Source organism: Pongo abelii, chromosome 20, assembly GCF_028885655.2.
Source record: "Pongo abelii isolate AG06213 chromosome 20, NHGRI_mPonAbe1-v2.0_pri, whole genome shotgun sequence".
Lineage (NCBI taxonomy): Eukaryota > Metazoa > Chordata > Mammalia > Primates > Hominidae > Pongo > Pongo abelii.
Window position 1 is genome coordinate 11,939,520 of NC_072005.2, and position 24,360 is coordinate 11,963,879.

The 24,360-nt window shown below is 42.0% G+C and overlaps 2 protein-coding genes across 3 annotated transcripts in view; both read left to right on the plus strand.

The window, feature by feature from the left end:
- Window positions 1-15,571, plus strand: part of LOC100460710 (zinc finger protein 440-like) — a 78,902-nt gene extending 63,331 nt beyond the window's left edge. Inside the window, 4 exon segments of the mRNA XM_054539799.2 lie at window positions 7,268-7,394; window positions 7,601-7,661; window positions 8,345-9,622; window positions 9,624-15,571. Coding sequence (XP_054395774.2) covers window positions 7,268-7,394; window positions 7,601-7,661; window positions 8,345-9,622; window positions 9,624-9,960 — 1,803 coding nt within the window. The 3' untranslated portion in view covers window positions 9,961-15,571.
- A 42-nt stretch (window positions 15,572-15,613) lies between these two features.
- LOC103893050 (zinc finger protein 700) overlaps window positions 15,614-24,360 on the plus strand; it is a 37,455-nt gene continuing 28,708 nt past the window's right edge. For both annotated transcript variants that reach the window (XM_054539776.2, XM_063719969.1), the window contains exon 1: window positions 15,614-16,405. In XM_054539776.2, the coding sequence (XP_054395751.1) occupies window positions 15,614-16,405 (792 nt within the window). The remainder of the gene's footprint in view (window positions 16,406-24,360) is intronic.

Sequence of the window (24,360 nt, forward strand, 5' to 3'; positions counted from 1 at the left end):
CCTGGTTTCACAATTTGCTGTTTTCCATTGGTCTATCTTTCCATCTCTCTAATAATACCATTTTCTCTTAATTAGTATAGCGTTCAAAGCTGCAGTGTTTAGTGGGTATATTGCCTGTCTATCTTAGTCATCTTGGGCTGCTATATCAAATTGCCATAGACTGGATGACTTAAGGAATAAACATTTATTTCTGGCAGTTCTTGAGGTTGTGAAATCCATGTTCAGGGAGCTGGCAGATCTAGTGTATGGTAAGGTCCCGCTTCCTGGTTTGCAGATGGTCATCTTCTTGTGTTTCTTCACGTGACAGAAAAGAGAGGAAGCCAGCTCTCCTGTGTCTTCTCATCTAGAAAGACTAATCTCATCTAGAAAGGATCGACTCTTATGCTGTCATCTAATCCTAATTACTTTTCAGAGATGTCAACTTTTAATACTATATTGGGGGGTAGGTTATTAACGTGTGTTTTTTTGGAGTGATGCAAATATTCATGCCATAACCTCCCCCAACCGTATTCTATAGAGCATCTTGGCTATTCTTAGTCATTGTGTTGTATTTCAGTTTTTAGAAGTAGTTTTTTCTTAATATTAGTGAATAAAACAAACTGCCTTGTAAATTTCATGGACTAAAATATAACTGTAGTCATATTTCAGAAAGGCTACATCATAGTGCTATTTAATCTCCTTTTAAGGACACATGACATTTTTCCATTTATTTCATTTTATATTGATGTTTTTCTTTGTAGACTTTTTGCATAATAATCATTTTATATCCTTCCTGAGACTTTTTTGGACTTCAAGAAAATTAGTTTTAATAGAAATTAGTGGCTGGGCATGGTGGCTCATGCCTGTAATCCCAATATTTGGGAGGCCAAGGTAGGTGGATCACCTGAGGTCAGGAGTTCAAGACCAGCCTGATGAACATGGAAAAACCCTGTCTCTACTAAAAATACAAAATTAGCCAGGCCTGGTGGCACATACCTATAATCCCAGCTATTTGGGAGGCTGAGGCAGGAGAATCACTTGAACCCGGGAGGCCAAGGTTGCGGTGAGCCAAGATCGCACCATTGCACACCAGCCTGGGCAACAAGAGTGAAACTCCATCTCAAAAAAATAAAAATAAAAATAAAGAGATTATTCCAGCATCAGCAACATGGCAAACTTTGCCTATACAAAAAATTACCTAGTCACTGTGATGTGTGCCTGTAGTCCCAGCTACTCAGGAGGCTGAGGTAGAAGGATCTGTTGAGCCTAAGAGTTCGAGGCTGCAGTGAGCTATGATTGCACCACTACACTCCAGCCTGGGCAACAGAATGAGACCCTGTTTGAAAAAAAAAAAGAAAAGGGTCAGGTGTGGTGGCTCACGTCTCTAATGCCAGCACTCTGGGAGGCCGAGGTGGGGGGATCACAAGGTCAGCAGATCGAGACCATCCTGGCTAACATGGTGAATCCCCGCCTCTACTAAAAATATAAAAAATTAGCCGGGCGTGGTGGCGGATGCCTGTAGTCCCAGCTACTCGGGAGGCTGAGGCAGGAGAATGGCGTGCACCCGGGAGGCGGAGGTTGCAGTGAGCCGAGATGGCGCCACTGCACTCCAGCCTGGGTGACAGAGCGAGACTCCATCTCAAAAAAAAAAAAAAAGAAAAGAAAAAAGAAAAAAATTAGTTTCAATTAAGTATGCTGTCTTTTAAAAATTATATTCAGCAGATTGTTGCTGATAATTAAAATTCACTGATAGTTATTTCTGTATAAAGTGTGCATTCTAGAATCTTACTAAAAATATTACATATGCACAAAATACATAAAAGAATTGCACAATTAATCCAAATAATGATGGAGACAGTATTGGGAATAAGATAACTGCCTTACTTTTCCTTATACTTTCACAACCTGGGTACGCATCCTCATCAGTATGTTTTATTTTTGCATGTTTTTTATGCAAATGATAACCAATATGTGATATTTCATATCGGATTTTATTTTTACTCAGTTATGAACCTTATATGGAATGATAGTTAATTCACTTTCTTATTTAATGGATTTTATTATTTAGAACAGTGGTTGTTTCCCCAAAACATTGAGCAGATAATCCACAGAGTTCCCTCATTTTTCTTCCAGGCTCATAGTTCCCCCCAGCTTTTTTTTTTTTTTCTTTTTTTTGAGACAGAATCTCGCTCTGTTGCCCAGGCTGGAGGGCAGTGGCATGATCTCGGCTCACTGCAACCTCCGCCTCCTGGGTTCTAGCAATTCTTCTGCCTCAGCCTCCCGATTAGCTGGGAATACAGGCGTACACCAACAAACCCAACTAATTTTTGTATTTTTAGTAGAGAGAGGGTTTCACCGTATTGACCAGGCTGGTCTTGAACTCCCAACCTCGTAATTCGCCCACCTCAGCCTTCCAAAGTGCTGGGATTACGGGCGTGAGCCACCGCGCCCAGCATAGTTCCCACTATTTTAAACATCTTGACTGGCCAGGTGCTGAGCCTCATACCTGTAATCCTACCACTTAGGTAGGCCAAAGCAGGAGGATAGCTTGGACTCGGGAGTTGGAGGCCAGCCTAGGCAACATAGCAAGACCCTGTTTCAAAAAAAAAAATTGTTTTAAACCAAAATAACCATATTGAATTTGTGTAGTGTATCCTACAACTTATGCAAGAACATATTACATGTGAACATGATGAAAATTGAAGAAGCCAATGTTATTATTACCTGAAGTCCATCTTTTACATTAGGCTTCACTCTTTGTGTTCTGTGGTTTAAGACAACTACGTGTGTCATGTATCCACCATCACAGTCTTACACAGAAGCGTTTCACTGCCCTCAAAATCCCCTGTGCTCCTCCTAATCATAGCTCTCCCCTCCCTCTTTTGCCACCCCTGTTTATCCCTGGCAACAAATGATGATGTTCCTGCCTCTAGAGTTTGCATTTTCCAGAATATCACATATTTGGAATGATGCTGTAAGTGGCCATTTCAGACTTGCCTCTTTCATGTAAATATATGCATTGAAGGTCTCTTGATACCTTTGTTGCTTGACAACTCATTTATTTTTAATTTTTCTTTCTTTATCTAAAGATTTTTGTTTTGTGAGAGATGGGGTCTCAAACTCCCCAGCTCAGGTGATCCTCCCGCCTCAGCTTCCCAAAGTGCCTGGATTCCACTTGTGAGCCACCATGTCCGGCCATTCATTTTCTTTCATTACTGAGTAACATTCCATTGTACGGATGTTACCATAGTTTGTTTCTTTATTCATCTATTGAAAGACTCATCTTGAGCCTGGTGTGATGCCTCATCCCTGAGTTCCCAGCACATGGGAGACTGAGGTGAGAAGATTGCTTAAGGCCAGAAGTTAGAGAACAGCCTGGTAGATACAGTGTGAGATCTTGTCTATTTTTTTTTTTTAAGACTCACCTTGTTTGATTCTAGTTTTTGGCAGTTATGAGTAAGGCCGCTAAAAACATTTGTGGGAGGACTTTTGTGTGGACATCAGTTTTCAGTGCATTTGGGTCAATATGTAGGAATGAGACTACTGAATCAGTAAGACCATGCTTATTTTCTTCAGAGCTCCTCAGACTGTCTTCCAAATTGGCTGTAGAATTTTCCATTCACATCCCTAGTGAAGGAGAGTTCACTGTCTCCAGCATTTGGAAGTGTCAGTGTTTTGGATTTTAACTACTCTACCAGATACTTACTAGTGCTTTTTTTTTTTTTTCCTTTTTTTTTTCTTTGGAGACAGAGTTTCATATTCTTTTTGCCCAGACTGGAGTACAGTGGCGCAATCTCAGCTCACTGCAGCCTCTGCCTCCTGGGTTCAAGTGTTCTCCTGACTCAGACTCCCGAGTAACTGGGATTACAGGTGTACGCTGCCACGCATGGCCGCTGTTCATATTATTAATAGAGACAGGGTTTCACCATGTTGGCAAGGCTGGTCTCAAACTTTTGACCGTAGGTGATCCACCTGACTCAGCTTCCCAAAGGGCTGGATTACAGGCGTGAGCCACTGCGCCCGGCCTGTTTTCATTTGGTCTTTAATAACATGTAATATAGAGCATCCTGTCATATGTTTGTTTGCCATAATTACATTCTTTAGAGGTAGGTATACTTGGAAAGATTGGGCTTTTTTTTTTTTTTTTTTTGAGACTGAGTCTGACTATGTCACCCAGGCTGGAGGGCAGTGGCGCGATCTCGGCTCACTGCAACCTCTGTCTCCTGGTTTCCAGCGATTCTCCTGCCTCAGCCTCCTGAGTAGCTGGGATTACAGGCTCACGCCACCAGGCCCAGCTAATTTTTGTATTTTTACTAGAGAAGGGATTTCACCTTGTTAGTCAGGCTGGTCTCAAACTCCTGACGTCGGTGATCCACCCGTCTTTGCTTCCCAAAGTGCTGGGATTAAGGCATGAGCCACCGCACCCGGCCTTTTGCTTATTTTTTGATCGGTTGGTTTTTTTAATAGAATTTTAGGAGTTCTTCATACCTCTTGGGTACCAGTCCTTGATCAGATAGGTGTTCTGCAAATATTTTGTCCCAGTCTGCTGCCTGTCTTTTTATTCTTTTAACAGAGTCTTTTCCAAAACATTTTTGTTTTGAATGAAGTCCAATTTATCGATTTTCTCATTCACAGATCATGCTTTTTGTGTTGTGTGTGAAATCTTATTGCCAAATCCAAGGTTGTCTTGGTTTTGACAAGTGTGAAATTGTGAGTTTTGCATTTTCCATATAAGTAAATGATTCATTAGGAAGTAGTTTTGTAAAAGGTACAGTTCTGTGTCTAATTCATTTCTTTGCATTTGCTAATTCAGTTGTTTCAATACCATTTGTTTTGTGCTACCATGCCTAATTTTTTATTTTATTATGGAGACGGGGTCTCCTTATGTTGCCCAGGCTGGTCTCGAACTGTGGGGCTCAAATGATCTGTCCACCTTGGCCTCCGGCTTTGCATTTTTAATACATGTCTTTATAGTAGATTTTTCTATGTTCCTAGTGCCTCTCTTGTCATCTTATGGAATCTTCTCTTGTATATTTAGTTTATTGAGCATTTTTAATCATGAGGAGATATTAACTTATTTATGCCGGAGGTTGCACTTTTTTGAATTGCCGACGTGTGAAAAATCAGACTTTGGCCATGACCTTAAGCAGTAGGATATAAACAACTCCCACATTCTTAGCGTTCCAAAAATGGAACACTAGGCATAAATTGGTTAAGGCTTGCCAGATGCCTTTTCTGCCTCTATTAGGACATTCTTATGGTGTTTTGTTTGTTTGTTTTAAGAGTCTCACTCTGTTGCCCTGGCTGGAGTGCAGTGGCATGATCTCGGCTCACTGCAACCTCTGCCTCCCAGGTTCAAATGATTCTCCCGCGTCAGCCTCTCAAGTAACTGGGACTACACATGCCACCATGCCTGGCTAATTTTTGTATTTTTTAGAGATGGAGTTCCACCATGTTGACCAGAGTGGTCTCAAACTGCCGACCCCAAGTGATCTGCCCGCCTCAACCTCCCAAAGTGCTGGGATTACAGGCGTGAGCCACCATGCCTGGCTGCTACCATGATTTATTATCATTACTTATCTTAAAACAAAATGTAAAACTTATCAGCTTAAGAAATTTTACAGGTACAGTTGAGATAGTTTGACAAATCTACATAAGTTCTCTAAGATGAATTCTATTGTATTTTGCTTTTTTCAATTATCCTGAGGTTTCATGCATGTTGTAGTTTAGGCCAAGATGTTATTTTTTCTTTTTCTTTTTCTTTTTCTTTTTTTTTGTTTTGTTTTGTTTTTGAATAGGAGTTTCACTCTTGTTGCCCAGGCTGGAGTGCAATGGTGCAATCTTGGCTCACCACAACCTCCACCTCCCAGATTCAAGCAATTCTCCTGCCTCAGCCTCCCGAGTAGCTGGGTTTACAAGCACGCGCCACCATGCCCGGGTAATTTTGTATTTTTAATAGAAATGGAGTTTCTCCATGCTGGTCAGGCTGATCTTGAACTCCAACCCTCAGGTGATCCGCCCACCTCGGCCTTCCAAAGTGCTGGGATTACAGGCGTGAACCACCATGCCTGGCTAAGATGTCATTTTCTAAGAGCAAATAGTATCCCATTTTATGTATATGCTTACCACATTTTGTTTATCCATTCAGCCATCAATGGATATGTGGGTGGCTGCATTGCTCATTACTGCCACCTCAGGAAGTTCGTATAGTGGTTAAATCTGTGCTTATGACACCTGGGTATCTCTTAGGAGTTTCTTGTTTGCCCTCTTGTGTACATACGGTGCCAGGTTTTGCTTAGGAATGTCCCCTTTGCCCTATCAGCATCTATCTAGCTACATTCTGACAGGATAACTGCAAAGTGAATGATTCCTGGGCATCATAATGGAAGTTTCTTTCTACCTAGGTGATTCCCCTCCTCTCTGCTTATATCTAGCATGCCTGATTTGGGTGGTCCCTGGGGGTGTGGGATTTCCCAGGTGCTCCCCCTCCTGCTCTTAGCTACCTATGTGCTTCCTCTGACAATATCATCAAAGATTACACTTTGGGAACAGGCATTTTCAAGGATACACAGCCTCAGGACTGCTAATGTTAACTTTGTTAACAAAAGTGAGCCCAGGCAACTCACTTTTCTCCCTGGGATGAGTAATACATTTCCTATCCTGCTGTGGCTTTACCCCTTGTTCAGTTCTAGCATCACAATTGCTTTATGAACTAGCCAGGTGTGGTGGCACATGCCTGTGGTCTCAACTACTCAGGAGGCTGAGGCATGAGAATTGCATGAACCCAGGAGTAAGAGGTTGTAGTGAGCCAAGATGGTGCCACTACACTCCAGCCTGGGTAACAGAAGGAGACGCTGTCTTGAAAAAAAAACAACTGCTAGCCGGGCATGGTGGCTCATGCCTGTAATCCCAGAACTTTGGGAGGCTGAGGCAGGCAGATCACCTGAGGTCGGCAGCCTGACCAACATGGAGAAACTCTGTCTCTACTAAAAATATAACATTAGCCAGGTATGGTGGCACATGCCTGTAATCTTAGCTACTCAGGAGGCTGAGGAAGAAGAAGTGCTAGAACCCCAGCAGTGAGGCGAGATTACGCCATTGCACTGCAGCCTGGGCAACAAGCGTGAAAAAAATGTTGCTTTATGGAAGAAAGTAAGTATACACAGGGAGAAAGGGATCTGATGACACTTGGAGTCCACAGCATCCTGAGAACTTCTTGAGAATAGAGTCTAGGCCCCCAGTGCTGTCACTCTCACCTATCCTCCTCTACACATGTGAGATGTTTCAGGACCCAGTGGCCTTTGATGATGTTGCTGTGAACTTCACCCAGGAGGAGTGGGCTTTGCTGGATATTTCCCAGAGGAAACTCTACAGGGAAGTGATGCTGGAAACTTTCAGGAACCTGACCTCTATAGGTAAGGATGACAGTATTCCTCCCCTCAGTCCATTAGTGAACCAGTGTTTCTAGCTCATGAATGCTATTGAGTGATTTAGAACATAGACAGGAAATACTTTGATGAATAAATGAGGTATGGCTGCAATAAATCATGGGCATAGAATCTAATAATTTTTTCACAATTTTATAATGCCTCAGGACTATTTTTCTGTGTCTATATTTTAGGAAAAAGTTGGAAAGACCAGAACATTGAATATGAGTACCAAAACCCCAGGAGAAAATTCAGGTAATTTGTACTTACAAGACAAAACAGTGTCTCTCTAGACAATCTTAGAATATGACAATATATTAAAAATAAGTAAAACAAAGAACTAAGTCCAGGACCAAATTCATTTATTTTTAGAATATTTGATCAAAAAACATATATGTAAATGTGACCTAGGCTGTGGGCTCACTCCTGTAATCCCAATCCTTTGAGAAGTGGAGATAGGAGGATAGCTTGAGGTCAGCAGTTCAAGAACAGCCTGGGCAACATAACGAGACCACATATCAACAACAGCAAAAAATTAGCTGGGCATTGTGGTCTATAGTCCCAGATACTCAGGAGGCTGAGGCAGGAGGATCACTTGAACCAGTAAAGGCTATAGTAAGCTATTATGATATCACTGCACTCCAGTGTGGGCAACAGGACAAGACCCTGAAATAAAAGAAAAATGACACAGAGTATTTAGTATTTGTAAAATAGTTTACATGGGAAGAGTATTAAGAAACCCCATATAAACATTTTTTTAAATAATAGTTATGGCTGGGTCACCTTGTAGAATATGTTGTCCAGTCACCTTCAAACGATTCAGACAGGGCAGAAAGCCTACACTTTGATGGAGAGTGTTAAAAATGCAAGTGCAATACTTGTTGATGAATATAAAATTACTTATAAACCCTTCGTAATGTGCTTCTCATTTTTGACAGGAGTGTCATAGAAAAGAAAGTCAATGAAATTAAAGAAGACAGTCATTGTGGAGAAACTTTTACCCAGGTTCCAGATGACAGGCTGAACTTCCAGGAGAAGAAAGCTTCTCCTGAAGTAAAATCATGTGAAAGCTTTGTGTGTGGAGAAGTTGGCCTAGGTAACTCATCTTTTAATATGAACATCAGAGGTGACACTGGACACAAGGCCTATGAGTATCAGGAATATGGACCGAAGCCATGTAAGTGTCAACAACCTAAAAAAGCCTTCAGATACCACCCCTCCTTTAGAACACAACAAAGGGATCACACTGGAGAGAAACCCAATGCTTGTAAAGAATTTGGAAAAACCTTTATTTCCCATTCAAGCATTCAAAGACACATGGTAATGCACAGTGGGGATGGACCTTATAAATGTAAATTTTGTGGGAAAGCCTTCCATTGTCTCAGTTTATATCTTATCCATGAAAGAACTCACACTGGAGAGAAACCATATGAATGTAAACAATGTGGTAAATCCTTTAGTTATTCTGCTACCCTTCGAATACACGAAAGAACTCACACTGGAGAAAAGCCTTATGAGTGTCAGGAATGTGGGAAAGCATTTCATAGTCCCAGATGCTATCGTAGACATGAAAGGATTCACACGGGAGAGAAGGCTTATCAATGTAAGGAATGTGGAAAAGCATTCACGTGTCCCCAATATGTTCGTATACATGAAAAGACCCACTCTGGGAAAAAACCCTATGAATGTACGCAATGTGGGAAAGCATTATCCTCTCTTACAAGTTTTCAAACACACATAAGATTGCACTCTGGAGAAAGACCTTATGAATGTAAGATATGTGCGAAAGGCTTTTGTTCTGCCAATTCATTTCAAAGACATGAAAAAACTCACAGTGGAGAGAAACCCTATAAATGCAAGCAATGTGGTAAAGCCTTCATTCATTCCAGTTCCCTTCGATATCATGAAAGGATTCACACTGGAGAGAAACCCTACGAGTGTAAGCAATGTGGGAAAGCCTTCAGGTCTTCCTCACACCTTCAATTGCATGGTAGGACTCACACTGGAGAGAAACCGTATGAATGTCAGGAATGTGGGAAAGCCTTCAGATCTATGAAGAACCTTCAAAGTCATGAAAGGACACAAACACACGTAAGAATACACTCTGGAGAAAGACCGTATAAATGTAAGCTATGTGGGAAAGGCTTTTATTGTCCCAAATCATTGCAAAGACATGAAAAAACTCACACTGGAGATAAACTCTATGAATGCAAGCAATGTGGTGAAGCCTTCAGTAGTTCCAGTTCCTTTCGATATCATGAAAGGACTCACACTGGAGAGAAACCGTATAAATGCAAGCAATGTGGGAAAGCCTTCAGAGCTGCCTCAATCCTTCGAATGCATGGTAGGACTCACCCTGAAGATAAACCCTATGAGTGTAAGCAATGAGGGAAAGTCTTCAGATCTGCCTCACACCTTTGAATGCATGGTAGGACACACAGTGGAGAGAAACCCTATGAATGTAAAGAATGTGGGAAACCCTTTGGATCTGCCCAGAACCTTCGAATTCAGTAAAGGACCCAAGCACACAAAAGAATGCACTCCAGATAGCTGAACAAAAGGCAGCAGAAACTTCTGCAGACTTAAATGTCCCAGTCTGCCAGCTTTGAAGAGAGTAGCAGTCCTCCCAGCATGGAGTTTGAGATCTGAGAACGGACAGTCTGCCTCCTCAAGTGGGTCCCTGACCTCCAAGTAGCCTAACTGGGAGGCACTTCCCAGTAGGGGCCAACTACCTCATACGGCCGTGTGCCCCTCTGTGATGAAGCTTCCAGAGGAAGGATCAGGCAGCAACATTTGCCATTCTGCAATATTTGCTGTTCTGCAGCCTCCGCTGGTGATACCCAGGCAAACAGGGTCTGGAGTGGACCTCAAGCAAAATCCAACAGACCTCAGCTGAGGGTCCTGACTGTTAGAAGGAAAACTAACAAACAGAAAGGACAACCACACCAAAACCCATCTGTACGTCACCATCATCAAAGACCAAAAGTAGATAAAACCACAAAGATGGGGAGAAACCAGAGCAGAAAAGCTGAAAATTCTAAACATCAGAGCGCCTCTTCTCCTCCAAAGGAACGCAGCTCCTCGCCAGCAATGGAACAAAGCTGGATGGAGAATGACTTTGAGGAGTTGAGAGAAGGCTTCAGATGATCGGTAATAACAAACTTCTCCAAGCTAAAGGAGGATGTTCGAACCCATCACAAAGAAGCTAAAAACCTTGAAAAAAGATTAGACAAAATGGCTAACTAGAATAAACAGTGTAGAGAAGACCTTAAATGACCCGATGGAGCTGAAAACCATGGCACGAGAACTGCGTGACGCATGCACAAGCTTCAGTAGCCAATTCGATCAAGTGGAAGAAAGGGTATCGGTAATTGAAGGTCAAATGAATGAAATGAAGTGAGAAGAGAAGTTTAGAGAAAAAATAGTAAAAAGAAATGAAAAAGCCTCCAAGAAATATGGGACTATGTGAAAAGACCAAATCTATGTCTGATTGGTGTACCTGAAAGTGACAGGGATGGAACCAAGTTGGGAAACACTCTTCGGGATATTATCCAGGAGAACTTTCCCAACCTAGCAAGGCAGACCAACATTCAAATTCAGGAAATACAGAGAACGCCACAAAGATACTCCTCAAGAAGAGCAACTGCAAGACATATAATTGTCAGATTCACCAAAGTTGAAATGAAGGAAAAAATGTTAAGGGCAGCCAGAGAGAAAGGTCGGATTACCCACAAAGGGAAGCCCATCACACTAACAGCGGATCTCTCGGCAGAAACTCTACAAGGCAGAAGAGAGCGGGGTCCAATATTCAACATTCTTAAAGAAAAGAATTTTCAACCTAGAATTTCAAATCCAGCCATACTAAGCTTCATAAGTGAAGGAGAAATAAAATCCTTTACAGATACAAATGCTGAGAGATTTTGTCACCACCAGGCCTGCCTTACAAGAGCTCCTGAAGGAAGCACTAAACATGGAAAGGAACAACTGGTACCAGCCACTGCAAAAACATGCCAAATTGTAAAGACCATCAAGGGTAGGAAGAAACTGCATCAACTAACGAGCAAAATAACCAGTTAACATCATAATGACATGATCAAATTCACACATAACAGTATTAGCCTTCAATGTAAATGGGCTAAATGCTCCAATTAAAAGACACAGACTGGCAAATTGGATAAAGAATCAAGACCCATCAGTGTGCTGTATTCAGGAGACCCATCTCACGTGCAGAGACATACATAGGCTCAAAATAAAGGGATGGAGGAAGATCTACCAAGCAAATGGAAACCAAAAAAAAAAAAAAAAAAAAAAAAAGCAGGGGTTGCAATCCTAGTCTCTGATAAAATAGACTTTAAACCAGCAAAGATCAAAAGAGACAAGGCCATTACATAATGGTAAAGGGATCAATTCAACAAGAAGAGCTAACTATCCTAAATATTTATGCACCCAATACGGGAGCACCCAGATTCATAAAGCAAGTCCTTAGAGACCTACAAAGAGACTTAGACTGACACACGATAATAATGGGAGACTTTAATATCCCACTGTCAACATTAGACAGATCAATGAGACAGAAAGTTAACAAGGATATCCAGGAATTGAACTCATCTCTTCGCCAAGAGGACCTAATAGACATCTACAGAACTCTCCACCCCAAGTCAACAGAATATACATTCTTCTCAGCACCACATCACACTTATTCCAAAATTGACCACATAGTTGGAAGTAAAGCACTCCTCAGCAAATGTAAAAGAACAGAAATTATAACAAACTGTCTCTTAGACCACAGAGCAATCAAACTAGAACTCAGGTGAAGAAACTCACTCTAAACCACTCAACTACATGGAAACTGAACAACCTGCTCCTGAATGACTCCTGGGTACATAACAAAATGAAGGCAGAAATAAAGATGTTCTTTGAAACCGACAAGAACAAAGACACAACATACCAGAATCTCTGGGACACATTTAAAGCAGTTTGTAGAGGGAAATTTATAGCACTAAATGCCCACAAGAGAAAGCAGGAAATATCTGAAATTGACACCCTAACATCACAATTAAAAGAACTAGAGAAGCAAGAGCAAACACATTCAAAAGCTAGCAGAAGGCAAGAAATAACTAAGATCAGAGCAGAACTGAAGGAGATAGAGACACAAAAAAAACCCTTCAAAAAATCAATGAATCCAGGAGCTGTTTTTTTGAAAAGATCAACAAAATTGATAGACCACTAGCAAGACTAATAAAGAAGAAAAGAGAGAAGAATCAAATAGATGCAATAAAAAATGATAAGGGGGATATGACCACCGGTCCCACAGAAATACAAACTACCATCAGAGAATACTAGAAACACCTCTATGGAAATAAACTAGAAAATCTAGCTAAAATGGATAAATCCCTTGACACATACACCCTCCCAAGACTAAACCAGGAAGAAGTTGAATCCCTGAATAGACCAATAACAGGCTCTGAAATTGAGGCAATAATTAATAGCCTACCAACCAAAAAAAGTCAAGGACCAGATGGATTCACAGCTGTATTCTACCAGAGGTACAAAGAGGAGCTGGTACCATTACTTCTGAAACTATTCCAATCAATAGAAAAAAAGGGAATCCTCCCTAACTCATTTTATGAGGCCAGCATCATCCTGATACCAAAGTCTGGCAGAGACACAACAAAAAGAATTTTAGACCAATATACCTGATGAACATCGATGCAAAAATCCTCAATAAAATACTGGCAAACCAAATCCAGCAGCACATCAAAAAGCTTATCCACCATGATCAAGTTGGCTTCATCCCTGGGATGCAAGGCTGGTTCAACATACGCAAATCAATAAACGTAATCCATCATATAAACAGAACCAAAGACAAAAACCACAGGATTATCTGAATAGATGCAGAAAAGCTTTGACAAAATTCAACAGCCCTTTATGCTAAAAACTCTCAAAAAACTAGGTATTGATGGGATGTATCTCAGAATAATAAGAGCTATTTATGACAAACCTACAGCCAATATCATACTGAATGGGCAAAAACTGGAAGCATTCCCTTTGAAAACTGGCACAAGACAGGAATGCCCTCTCTCACCACTCCTATTCAACGTAGTGTTGGAAGTTCTGGCCAGGGCAATCAGGCAGGACAAAGAAATAAAGGGTATTCAAGTAGGAAAAGAGGAAGTCAAATTGTCCCTGTTTGCAGATGACATGATTGTATATTTAGAAAACCCCATCATCTGAGCCCAAAATCTCCTTAAGCTGATAAGCAACTTCAGCAAAGTCTCAGGATACAAAATCAATGTGCAAAAATCACAAGCATTCCTATACACCAATAACAGACAAACAGCCAAATCATGAGTGAACTCCCATTCACAATTGCTTCAAAGAATAAAATACCTAAGAATCCAACTTAGAAGGGATGTGAAGGACCTCTTCAAAGAGAACTACAAACCACTGCTCAATGAAATCAAAGAGGACATAAACAAATGGAAGAAAGTTCCATGCTCATGGATAGGAAGAATCAATTCATGAAAATGGCCTTACTGCCCAAGGTAATTTGTAGATTCAATGCCACCCCCATCAAGCTACTGATGACTTTCTTCACAGAATTGGAAAAAACTACTTTAAAGTTCATATGGAACCAAAAGAGAGCCCGCATTGCCAAGACAATCCTAAGCTAAAAGAACAAAGCTGAAGGCATCAGGCTACCTGACTTCAAACTATACTACAAGGCTACAGTAACCAAAACAGCATGGTACCAGTACCAAAACAGAGATATAGACCAATGGAACAGAACAGAGCCCTCAGAAATAATACCACACATCTACAACCATCTGATCTTTGACAAACCTGACAAAAACAAGAAATGGGGAAAGGATTCCCTATTTAATAAATGGTGCTGGGAAAACCGGCTAGCCATGTGTAGAAAGCTGAAACTGGATCCCTTCCTTACACCTTATATAAAAATTAAATTCCAGATGGATTAAAGACTTAAATGTTAGACCTAAAACCATAAAAACCCTAGAAGAAAACCTAGGCAGTAACATTCAGGACATAGGTATGGGCAACAACTTCATGACTAAAACACCAAAAGCAATGGCAACAAAAGCCAAAATTGACAAATGGGATCTAATTAAACTAAAGAGCTTCTGCACAGCAAAAGAAACTACCATCAGAGTGAACAGGCAACCTACAGAATGGGAGAAAATTTTTACAATCTACCCATCTGACAAAGGGCTAATATCCAGAATCTACGAAGAACTTAAACAAATTTACAAGAAAAAATCAAACAACCCCATCAAAAAATGGGCAAAGTATATGAACAGACACTTCTCAAAAGAAGACATTTATGCGGTGAACAGACACATGAAAAAATGCTTATCATCACTGGCCATCAGAGAAATGCAAATCAAAACCACAACGAGATACCATCTCACACCAGTTAGAATGGCAATCATTAAAAAGTCAGGAAAAAACAGGTGCTGGAGAGCATGTGGAGAAATAGGAACACTTTTACACTGTTGGTGGGACTGTAAACTAGTTCAGCCATTGTGGAAGACAGTGTGGTGATTCCTCAAGAATCTAGAACTAGAAATACCATTTGACCCAGCGATCCCATTACTCGGTATATAACCAAAGGATTATAAATCATGCTGCTATAAAGACACATGCACACGTATGTTTATTGCAGCACTATTCACAATAGCAAAGACTTGGAACCAACCCAAACGTCCATCAGTGATAGACTGGATTAAGAAAATGTGGCACATGTACACCATGGAATGCTATGCAGCCTTAAAAAAGGATGAGTTCATTTCCTTTGTAGGGACATGGATGAAGCTGGAAACCATCATTCTGAGCAAACTATCACAAGGACAGAAAACCAAACACTGCATGTTCTCACTCATAGGAGAGAACTGAACAATGAGAACACTTGGACACAGAAAGGGGAACATCACACACTGGGGCCTGTCGTGGGATAGGGGGAGGGGAGAGGGATAGCATTAGGAGATACACCTAATATAAATGACGAGTTAATGGGTGCAGCACACCAACATGGCGCATGTATACATATGTAACAAACCTGCATGTTGTGCACATGTACCCTAGAACTTAAAGTATAAAAAAAAAAAAAAGAATGCACTCTGTAGAAAGACCTTATAAATGTAAGATATGTGGGAAAGGCTTTTATTCTGCCAAGTCATTTCAAATATATGAAAAATCTTTCACTGGAGAAAAACCCTATGAGTGTAAGCAATGTGGTAAAGCCTTTGTTTCTTTCACTTCCTTTTGATATCATGAAAGGACTCACACTGGAGAGAAACCCTATGAGTGTAAGCAATGTGGGAAAGCCTTCAGATCTGTCAAAAATCTTTGAATTCATAAAAGGACACACACTGGAGAGAAACCCTATGAAGGTAAGAAATATGGAAAAGCGTTCCACAATTTCTCTTCTTTGCAAATACATGAAAGGATGCACAGAGGAGAGAAGCCCTGTGAATGTAAGCATTGTGGGAAAGCATTCATATCTGCCAAGGTCCTTTGAATACATGCAAGAACACACACTGGAGAGAAACCCTATGAATGTAAAGAATGCAGAAAAGCATTCAGCTTGCCTACTTCCTTTCATAGACATGAAAAGACTCACACTGCAAGGAAACCCTATGAAGGCAAGCAATGTAGCAAAGCTTTCACTTCTTCCGGTTCTTTTCAATATCATGAAAGAACTCACACTAGGGAGAAACCCTATCAATGTAAGCAATGTGCGAAAGCCTTTATTTCTTCCACTTCTTTTCAATATCATGAAAGGACTCACATGGGAGAGAAACCCTATGAGTGTATGCCATGTGGGAAAGCCTTCATTTCTTCTAGTTCCCTTCGATATCATGAAAGGACTCACACTGGAGAGAAGCCCTATGAATATAAGCAATGTGGGAACGCCTTCAGATCAGCCTCACACCTTCAAATGCATGGAAGGACTCACACTGGAGAGAAACCCTATGAATGTAAGCAGTATGAGAAAGCATTCAGATCTGACAAGATTCTTTGAATACAGATAATGAATGTAAACAATTAACTGTTTATAATAACTGTATACTAACAAATGTTATTTTTAAATAATGAAGAAGCTATAATAGTAAGGCTGGGTGCCGTGGCTCACGCTTGTAATCCCACCACTTTGGGAGGCCAAGGTGGGCAGATCACGAGGTCAGGAGATCGAGACCATCCTGGCTAACATGGTGAAACCCCGTCTCTACTAAAAATACAAAAAATTAGCCAGGCATGGTGGTGGGCGCCTGTAGTCCCAGCTACTCGGGAGGCTGAGGCAGGAGAATGGCGTGAACCCAGGAGGTGGAGCTTGCAGTGAGCCAAGATTGTGCCACTGCACTCCAGTCTAGGCGACAGAGTGAGACTCCATTTCAAAAAAAAAGCTATAATAAAATATCCCACTGGTGTCATGTATTAGATCAACCTTATACTGTTAAATTGTTATTATTTGGACATTGTAAGTCAGTATAACCATGTGGATAAAATGCCAGGCATCTTTTTTTTCAGAAATTTTACTTTTCATGCTTATGTACTTAAAATTTTATTTCAACCCTAATTTTTCTTATCTTTTTTTTTTTTTTTCCAGAAAAAAATCTCACTCTGTCACCCAGGCTGGAGTGCGGTGGCATGATCTCGGGTCGCTGCAACCTCCGCCTCCAGGGTTCAAGCAGTTCCCCTGCTTTAGCCTCCTGAGTAGCTGGAACTACAGGCATGCACCACCATGCCAGGCTAATTTTTTGTATTTTTTAGTAGAGACAGGGTTTCACCATATTGGCCAGGCTGGTCTTGAACTCCGGACGTCATGATTCCCCTGCCTTGGCCTCCCAAAATGCTGGGATTACAGACATGAGCCATCATGCCCAGCCGCAACCCTAATTTTTTATTCAGTCATAATACCAATAGTTATCTCATGTACCTCTGAGTGCCTTCTTCCCCAAAACCAGCAGTGCCATACCTGCTGTCAGCAAGGGTGTAATATACCATAGTGATAAATATGACCAAAAGCCACAAATGACTGTGAGATGTATGAGAATTACAAGTCACATTAGTAAGAAGAGAAAAATTTTGGCCATGTTTATGATTTGAAATATGTTTTCCTCTATCACATTTAGAAATATAGTTACAAAATGCCCTTGGTTTTGTCCTGATTCATCATGGTCACTGAGGAGCGTCTCATATGCCTGATATGTGACACGTGTCTCTCCAGCAGTAAAAGACTTGGCCTTGGCTGGGCATGGTGGCTCACGCCTGTAATCCCAGCACTTTGGGAGGCCGAGGTCAGGAGTTAGAGACCATTCTGAGCAATATGATCAAACCCCGTCCCTACTAAAATTACAAAAATTAGCAGGGTGTGGTGGCATGCTCCTGTAATCCTAGCTATTCAGGAGGCTAACACAGGAGAATCGCATGAATATGGGAGGCAGAGGTTGCAGTGAGCCGAGGTCACACCATTCACTCCAGCCTGGGCAACAAGAGCGAAACTCCATCTCAAAAAAACAAAAAAGGCTTGGCCTTGTGGTGAGGGGAGGTCATCTGTAGACTCCTGGACCTGTTTTTGCCTTACTTATTGTCTAAAGACTGAAATATTTCCTAAAATGTATGGGCACCGTTTACCAGAAAGTACCTTAGTTAAAACATACAAATTCATTTATGCCTTATAAAGCTATATTTTTTCAAATTGCTTTACTGAGTCATAAGAGGCTAATAAATTTGTGTAAATTGTCTAAATACAAGCCTGTCTTTCTCTGATAACGTGCTGTTGATGCTAACTTGTCAACAGCCTGCTTATCTCAGCAGTGCAAAGTTAACAGCAACACGGAAAAGTTTCTTTTATATATTATGCAACGGCATAGAACAATTCAGTCATTTCTTTTAAGGTACCAATGAAGCTGCTCTTCAGAAACGCTTATTTAAAACTCCCTAAGGTCAAAATCCAGGCACCACAAGATGCAGCATCAGCCACTGACCAAACCCTGTCTGTGTGTGGAGGTGACATACCCAGTTCCAGATAATGTATCCACATCAGTGAAGAGTGGAGTCATCGATTGTCAGATCACACAAAGTGACTCAGAGCAGGGAAGACAGGGCAGTGAAACCTGGCCAGGCATGGTGGCTCACACCTGTAATCCCACCACTTTGCTAGTCCAAAGTGGGTGGATCACTTGAGGTCAGGAGTTCAAGACAAGCCTGGCCAACATGGTGAAACCCTGTCTCTACTAAAAATAGAAAAATTAGCTGGGCATCGTGGTGTGTGCCTGTAATCCCAGCTAATCAGGAGGCTGAGGCAGGAGAATGGCTTGAGCCTGGAGACAGAGGTTACAGTGAACTGAGATCACATCATTACACTCTCCAGCCTAGTCGACACAGCGAGACTCTGTCTCAAGAAAAAAAAAAAAAAAGTTGGGTGCACCTGAATCCAACCCCTGTCTCATCCCTTTCCCTTGAAGGCCAAATACACCCTGATACTTTTCACCAAAGAGTAGAAACAACACCATCCACTTGACCCCAAATGTGACTTTCCACAGGATGCAAGCACAGTGTTGGAATGGCCAATGACAGTGACAATGAAAGTGCAGGCTGAGGGTGATGAACAGGACACACTGGAGAGCCTGACATCGGCCTAGACTATGGGGGTGTCTTGATCCTTCACAAAGAGCCCAAGGAGCACCCCCAAAGAGGACACTGGAGCACAGGCCCAAAGGGTGTTCATATGCCAGGAAGGCCACTAATTTTGGAAGTCAGGGACATTGGTGCCTGTTTGAGTCCTGATCCTACAAAGAGTGATCATTGAAAGCTCACACCAGGCGGGGTGGCTCACGCCTATAATCCCAGCACTTTGGGAGGCTGAGGTGGGTGGATCATCTGAGGTTGGGAGTTTGAGACCAACCAGGCCAGCATGGCAAAACTCCATCTCTACTACAAATACAAAAAGTAGCTGGGTGTAGTGGCTCATGCCTGTAATCCCAGCCAGTCGGGAGGCTGACGCACGAGAATAGCTTAAACTCACAAGGCGGAGGTTGCAGTGTGCTGAGATTGCGCCATTGCACTTCAGCCTGGGTGACAGAGCGAGACTGTCTCCAAAAAAGAAAAAAAATGCTCACTTGGTTCTTCCCCTGGTGCCCCCACTGCAGGTGTACCAGCTACTCACATTGACCATGGGAGGAGCCCTTTATGCTGAGAGAACCTCAGAGCCTTGGAAAGCTAGGGATCCACAGGCAGATGCAGTAGTCAGTGATGCCGTCCACAAGTGATAGTTTTTGTCATGGGGCTTTTTCCAGACGTTCTAGTAAAACAAATGTGGGTTTAGGTAAGAAATTAATTCTAGACCTTGAAGTCAGCTTGTCATTAAAACAGTTCATAGCAAAAAAGTCTAGGTACTGAACTTGCAAGTAAAAATAAAAATATTAAATAAATATTTAATAAGATATTAAATAAACACATAAAATGTGCTTGTATATAGGCTTAGAAGGGGTCAGTCAAAAATTCGGGGGCCGCTGGGCAGATTGGCTCATGCCTGTAATCCCAGCACTTTGGGAGGCTGAGGCAGGTAGATCACTTGAGGTCAGGAGTTAAAGACCACCCTGGCCAGCATGGTGAAACACTATCTCTATGAAAAATATAAAAATTAGCTGGGCGTGGTGGCACACACCTGTAACACCAGCTACTCCAGAGACTGAGGCATGAGAATCACTTGAACCAGGGAGGCGGAGGTTGCAGTGAGCCAAGATCGTGCTACTGCACTCCAGCCTGGGCTACAGAACAAGACTCTGTCTCAAAAAAACAAAAAAGTTCAGGAACCTGGAGGAAGGAGAGAAACTGAAGCATGCTTTGGTTAATAGATATTTCATTTTGACTGATCACTAAAGAGAAAACTATTCACCTAATGGTTTGTGAGGTAAATACTGCGATTTCTAGTCTGTGTCTGGTTTGTCATAGGTAACAAACGTGGCACCATCTAAGTCATCATGGGAAGCTTGTTTCATTGTAGTAAGGTGCTCTTGCACAACACAAAGGATTGGGGAGTTCATGAATCACAGCCATTTTCAGGATTGCCCACCCACCCCCATCTCCTTTCCACACCCCTTACTCTTTTTCTATCCATGTCTTTGATTTGACTGGTCCTGAGTTGTATCCTTCATAGTAAGTGGGTAAATGTAAGTGAACTGTGGGTAGTTCTATCAAATTATGGAACTTGAGGAGGCTGTTGTACAGGACCCAGATCTAGATGCGGTTGCTGAGAAGTACACGTGGCCCCTGGGGCTTTGACTTGCATCTGCCGAGTGGGGCTGTGTTGGGTGAACCAGGAACTTGTGGAGTCTCTGCTAACTCTGGGTGGCTTCTGAATTGAGTGGTCGCATAACTGCTTAGTGCTGGAGAATTGGTTGGTGTTCAGCAAGCACCACACATTTGATGTCAGAAAAAAAGACAGCCTAGGTCAGAACCTTCCACGGACTCACAGTGAGCGAGTGGTCTTTGCTGGGCATTGAGACCCAGGTAGAAGGACTGTGTCCACACTGTGGGGATGGGCCAGCAGGGTGTGTGTGGAAGTCCCAGAAGTAATTTTCTGGCTGCTCACATTTCCTTCACATACTGCCTAGGAGTGGGCCAGCCTGGCCTGTGTCTCCACGGTCCAAGTGGTTCCTAAGCTTGGGAATGTGTAACTATTGGAGTGTGAGTTTCCTTGTGAGCTGTGGGTGAGGCAGGCTGCCTACCTGAGCTGCCTCCCTTTTGTTTTTTTACAGAATCTTGCTGCCATGGAATTGCTCTTTCCCCATGCATCTGAGAATTTATTTATTTGTTTGTTTGTATATTTTTCAGATAGAATCTCACTCTGTGGCCAAGGCTGGATCAGTGGCGCGATCTCAGCTCACTGCAACTTGCCTCCCAGATTCTCCTGGCTCAGCTTCCTGGGTAGCCGGGACTATTGGCACATGCCACCACGCCCTGTTTTTTCGTTTTTTTTTTGTTGTTTTTTTTTTTGTATTTTTAGTTATGACAAGTTTTCACCATGTTGACCAGGGTGGTCTCAAAGTACTGACTTCAAGTGATCCACCTGTCTCAGCCTCCCCAAAGTTCTGGGATTACAGGCATGAACCGCTGCACTGACCGCATCTAAGAATTTTATTCTGTGATTTGGGTGTTAGGATTTTAATTAGCTGATTGGAACCTTAGTCAACAGTTTGATAATGTTTGAAGAAGGAAATCGAGTTCTTGAAATAAGCTGTTTTATGCCAAGTCAAAATAATAGAAATATGAATACTCAGAGACATACCATCCCAAAAAATAAATAGGCCTTGGGCATTTCTGGTGTGTCTCCTTGGTCTCACTTATTTCTGCTATGCAAAGGTGATCAAAGTTTTGATTCTTTTTATTGTTCTTTGTAACTTTGTCATCTCTGTCACAAAGCAGAATTTTGCCGCTTTTGAATTTTTTGGTAACAGAATATTACCATGATACACCATTAGTATTATGCTGAGAGGGTGTCTTTCTGGTTTTCTTGCCTGAGCCTGTTGCAAACATGCTGCTCTGTGAAGTTATGGGTCATGTAATTGACTCGCCCATTCCACTACTTAATGGCACTTGAGTTGGTTCAACTCTGTCTTTTGATTTTTTTTTTTTTTTTTTTTTTTTGAGACAGAGTCTTGCTCTGTCGCCCAAGCTGGAGTGCAGTGGCGGGATCTCGGCTCACTGCAACATTTGTCTCCTGGGCTCAAGCAACTCTCCTACCTCAGCCTCCTGAGTAGCTGGGATTATAGGCACCTGCAACCACACCCAGCTAATTTTTGCATTTTTAGTAGAGACGGTTTCACCATGTTGTCCAGGCTGGTCTCGAACTCCTGACCTCAGGTGATCCACCCGCCTCGGCCTCCCAAAGTGCTGAGATTACAGGCATGAGCCACCATGCCCAGCCTATCTCTTGATCTTATTGACAATGTTTTTCTTGTTTTTATTCCTAATTGGAAATACAACACAAAGTTTTACACATTGGGAAATAATTGCTGGGTTGTAGATTATGGATAAATTCAAATTTACTAGGAAATGTCAATAGAGTATGAATGTAACTTATGAATTAACCATCTCACCTTTCATGCATGTGTCTTTATTCTTGTGACCCAACACTTTGAATTATCTAACTCACTTTTCGTCGCCCATTTACTCTTAAACAGAATCTGTGTGTGATTATGTATTGCTTTTTATTTGTTGCCATTGGTTGAGCATTTTTCTTATATAATCTTTCATCTTCTGTGTAGCAGTATCCAGTCATCCTCTTACATTTGACTAATTTGTAGTTATTTCTCTTTTTTTTTCCTCGTTTTCTTTTATTTTAATTTGAGACAGCCTTGCTCTGTAGCCCAGCTGGAGTGCAGTGGTCTGGTCACTCACTGCAGCATCAAGCTCCTGGGCTTGAGCAATCCTCCCACCTCAGCTTTCTGCCCAGCTAATTTTTAAAAATTTTTTGTAGAGACAAGGGTGTCACGGTTTTGCCCAGGCTGGTCTCGAACTCCTGGGTTCAATCAATCCTCTTGCCTTGGGCTCCCAAAGTGCTGGGATTGCAAACATGATCCACCATGCTCAGCAATTAGGGTTTTTTTTTTTTTTAAACCAAGATATCTGTACATGTTTCTGACAAATATTTTATTTAAAATCTTTAACAACTGTATACTAACCAAGGTTATTCTGTTTTTCATTTTCATTATGATTACTTGTTTTTCTTTTCTTTTTTTTTTTTTTTGAGACAGAGTCTCGCTCTGTCGCCCAGGCCGGAGTGCAGTGGTGCGATCTCCACTCACTGCAAGCTCCGCCTCCTGGGTTCACACCATTCTCCTGCCTCAGCCTCCTGAGTAGCTGGGACTACAGGCATCTGCTACCACGCCCGGCTAATTTTTTGTATTTTTAGTAGAGATGGGGTTTCACCATGTTAGCCAGGATGGTCTCGATCTCCTGACCTCGTGATCCACCTGCCTCGGCCTCCCAAAGTGCTGGGATTACAGGCGTGAGCCACCGCACCCGGCTCCTTGTTTTTCTTTTTTATTCTCATTTTTTCCTAGATAATTACAATAATTTTCCATGTAGTGGCCCTGGCATGCATTTTCATCCTTCATGCAGTCATACAGCTACCTCGATGTCCCTTCTCTCTGCCATTCTGAAATTGGACTTCACTCCTTTGTGACTCTTGCTCCCTATCTGCTATGTGATAAAGTCCTGTCTGATTACATTGTCTCCAAAGCCTCTTTGTTTACCCCTTGGCGTGTCCTGTATTTACTCTCCTCGGAATATATACTTGGAGGCCAGGTGTGGTGGCTCACGCCTGTAATCCCAGTGTTTGGGAGGCTGAGGTATGAGGATCCTTGAGCCCAGGAGTTTAAAACCAGCCTGCGCCACAGAGGGAGACCCTGTCTCAAAAACAAAATTTATACTTGTAAGCCCTAAACCCCAACACAGTCATATTTGGACACGAACCCATTAGGAGATCACATACATTTATAGAGGAGGGCCCTCATAATGGGATTAGTGAGAGAGAGAGAGAACTCTGTCTGTCCAGCATGTGAGGACAAAGCAAGAAGGCATCTAGCTGCAAACCAGGAAGATAGCCTTCACTAGGAACAAAATTGCTGGCAGCAAGATGTTGGACTCCCGAAGCTCCAGAACTGTGAGAAACAAATTCTGCTGTTTAAGAAACTGTGTCCATGGTATTTTATTATACTAGCCTCAGCTAAGTCACCCCAAGAGTCCTCACATTAACCATATACTATCGTATAAGTGCTGCATTTGGATCTACCTGGAATGTCTCCAAATCTTCTACTTTTCCTCTTGGACCCACTGTGAGAATAGGTTTTGCTTCATAGGCAACTACTGGTGATAGTAGTGATAGCCCATAACAACCTGGGACAAAAAAGGAACTTTTACTTTT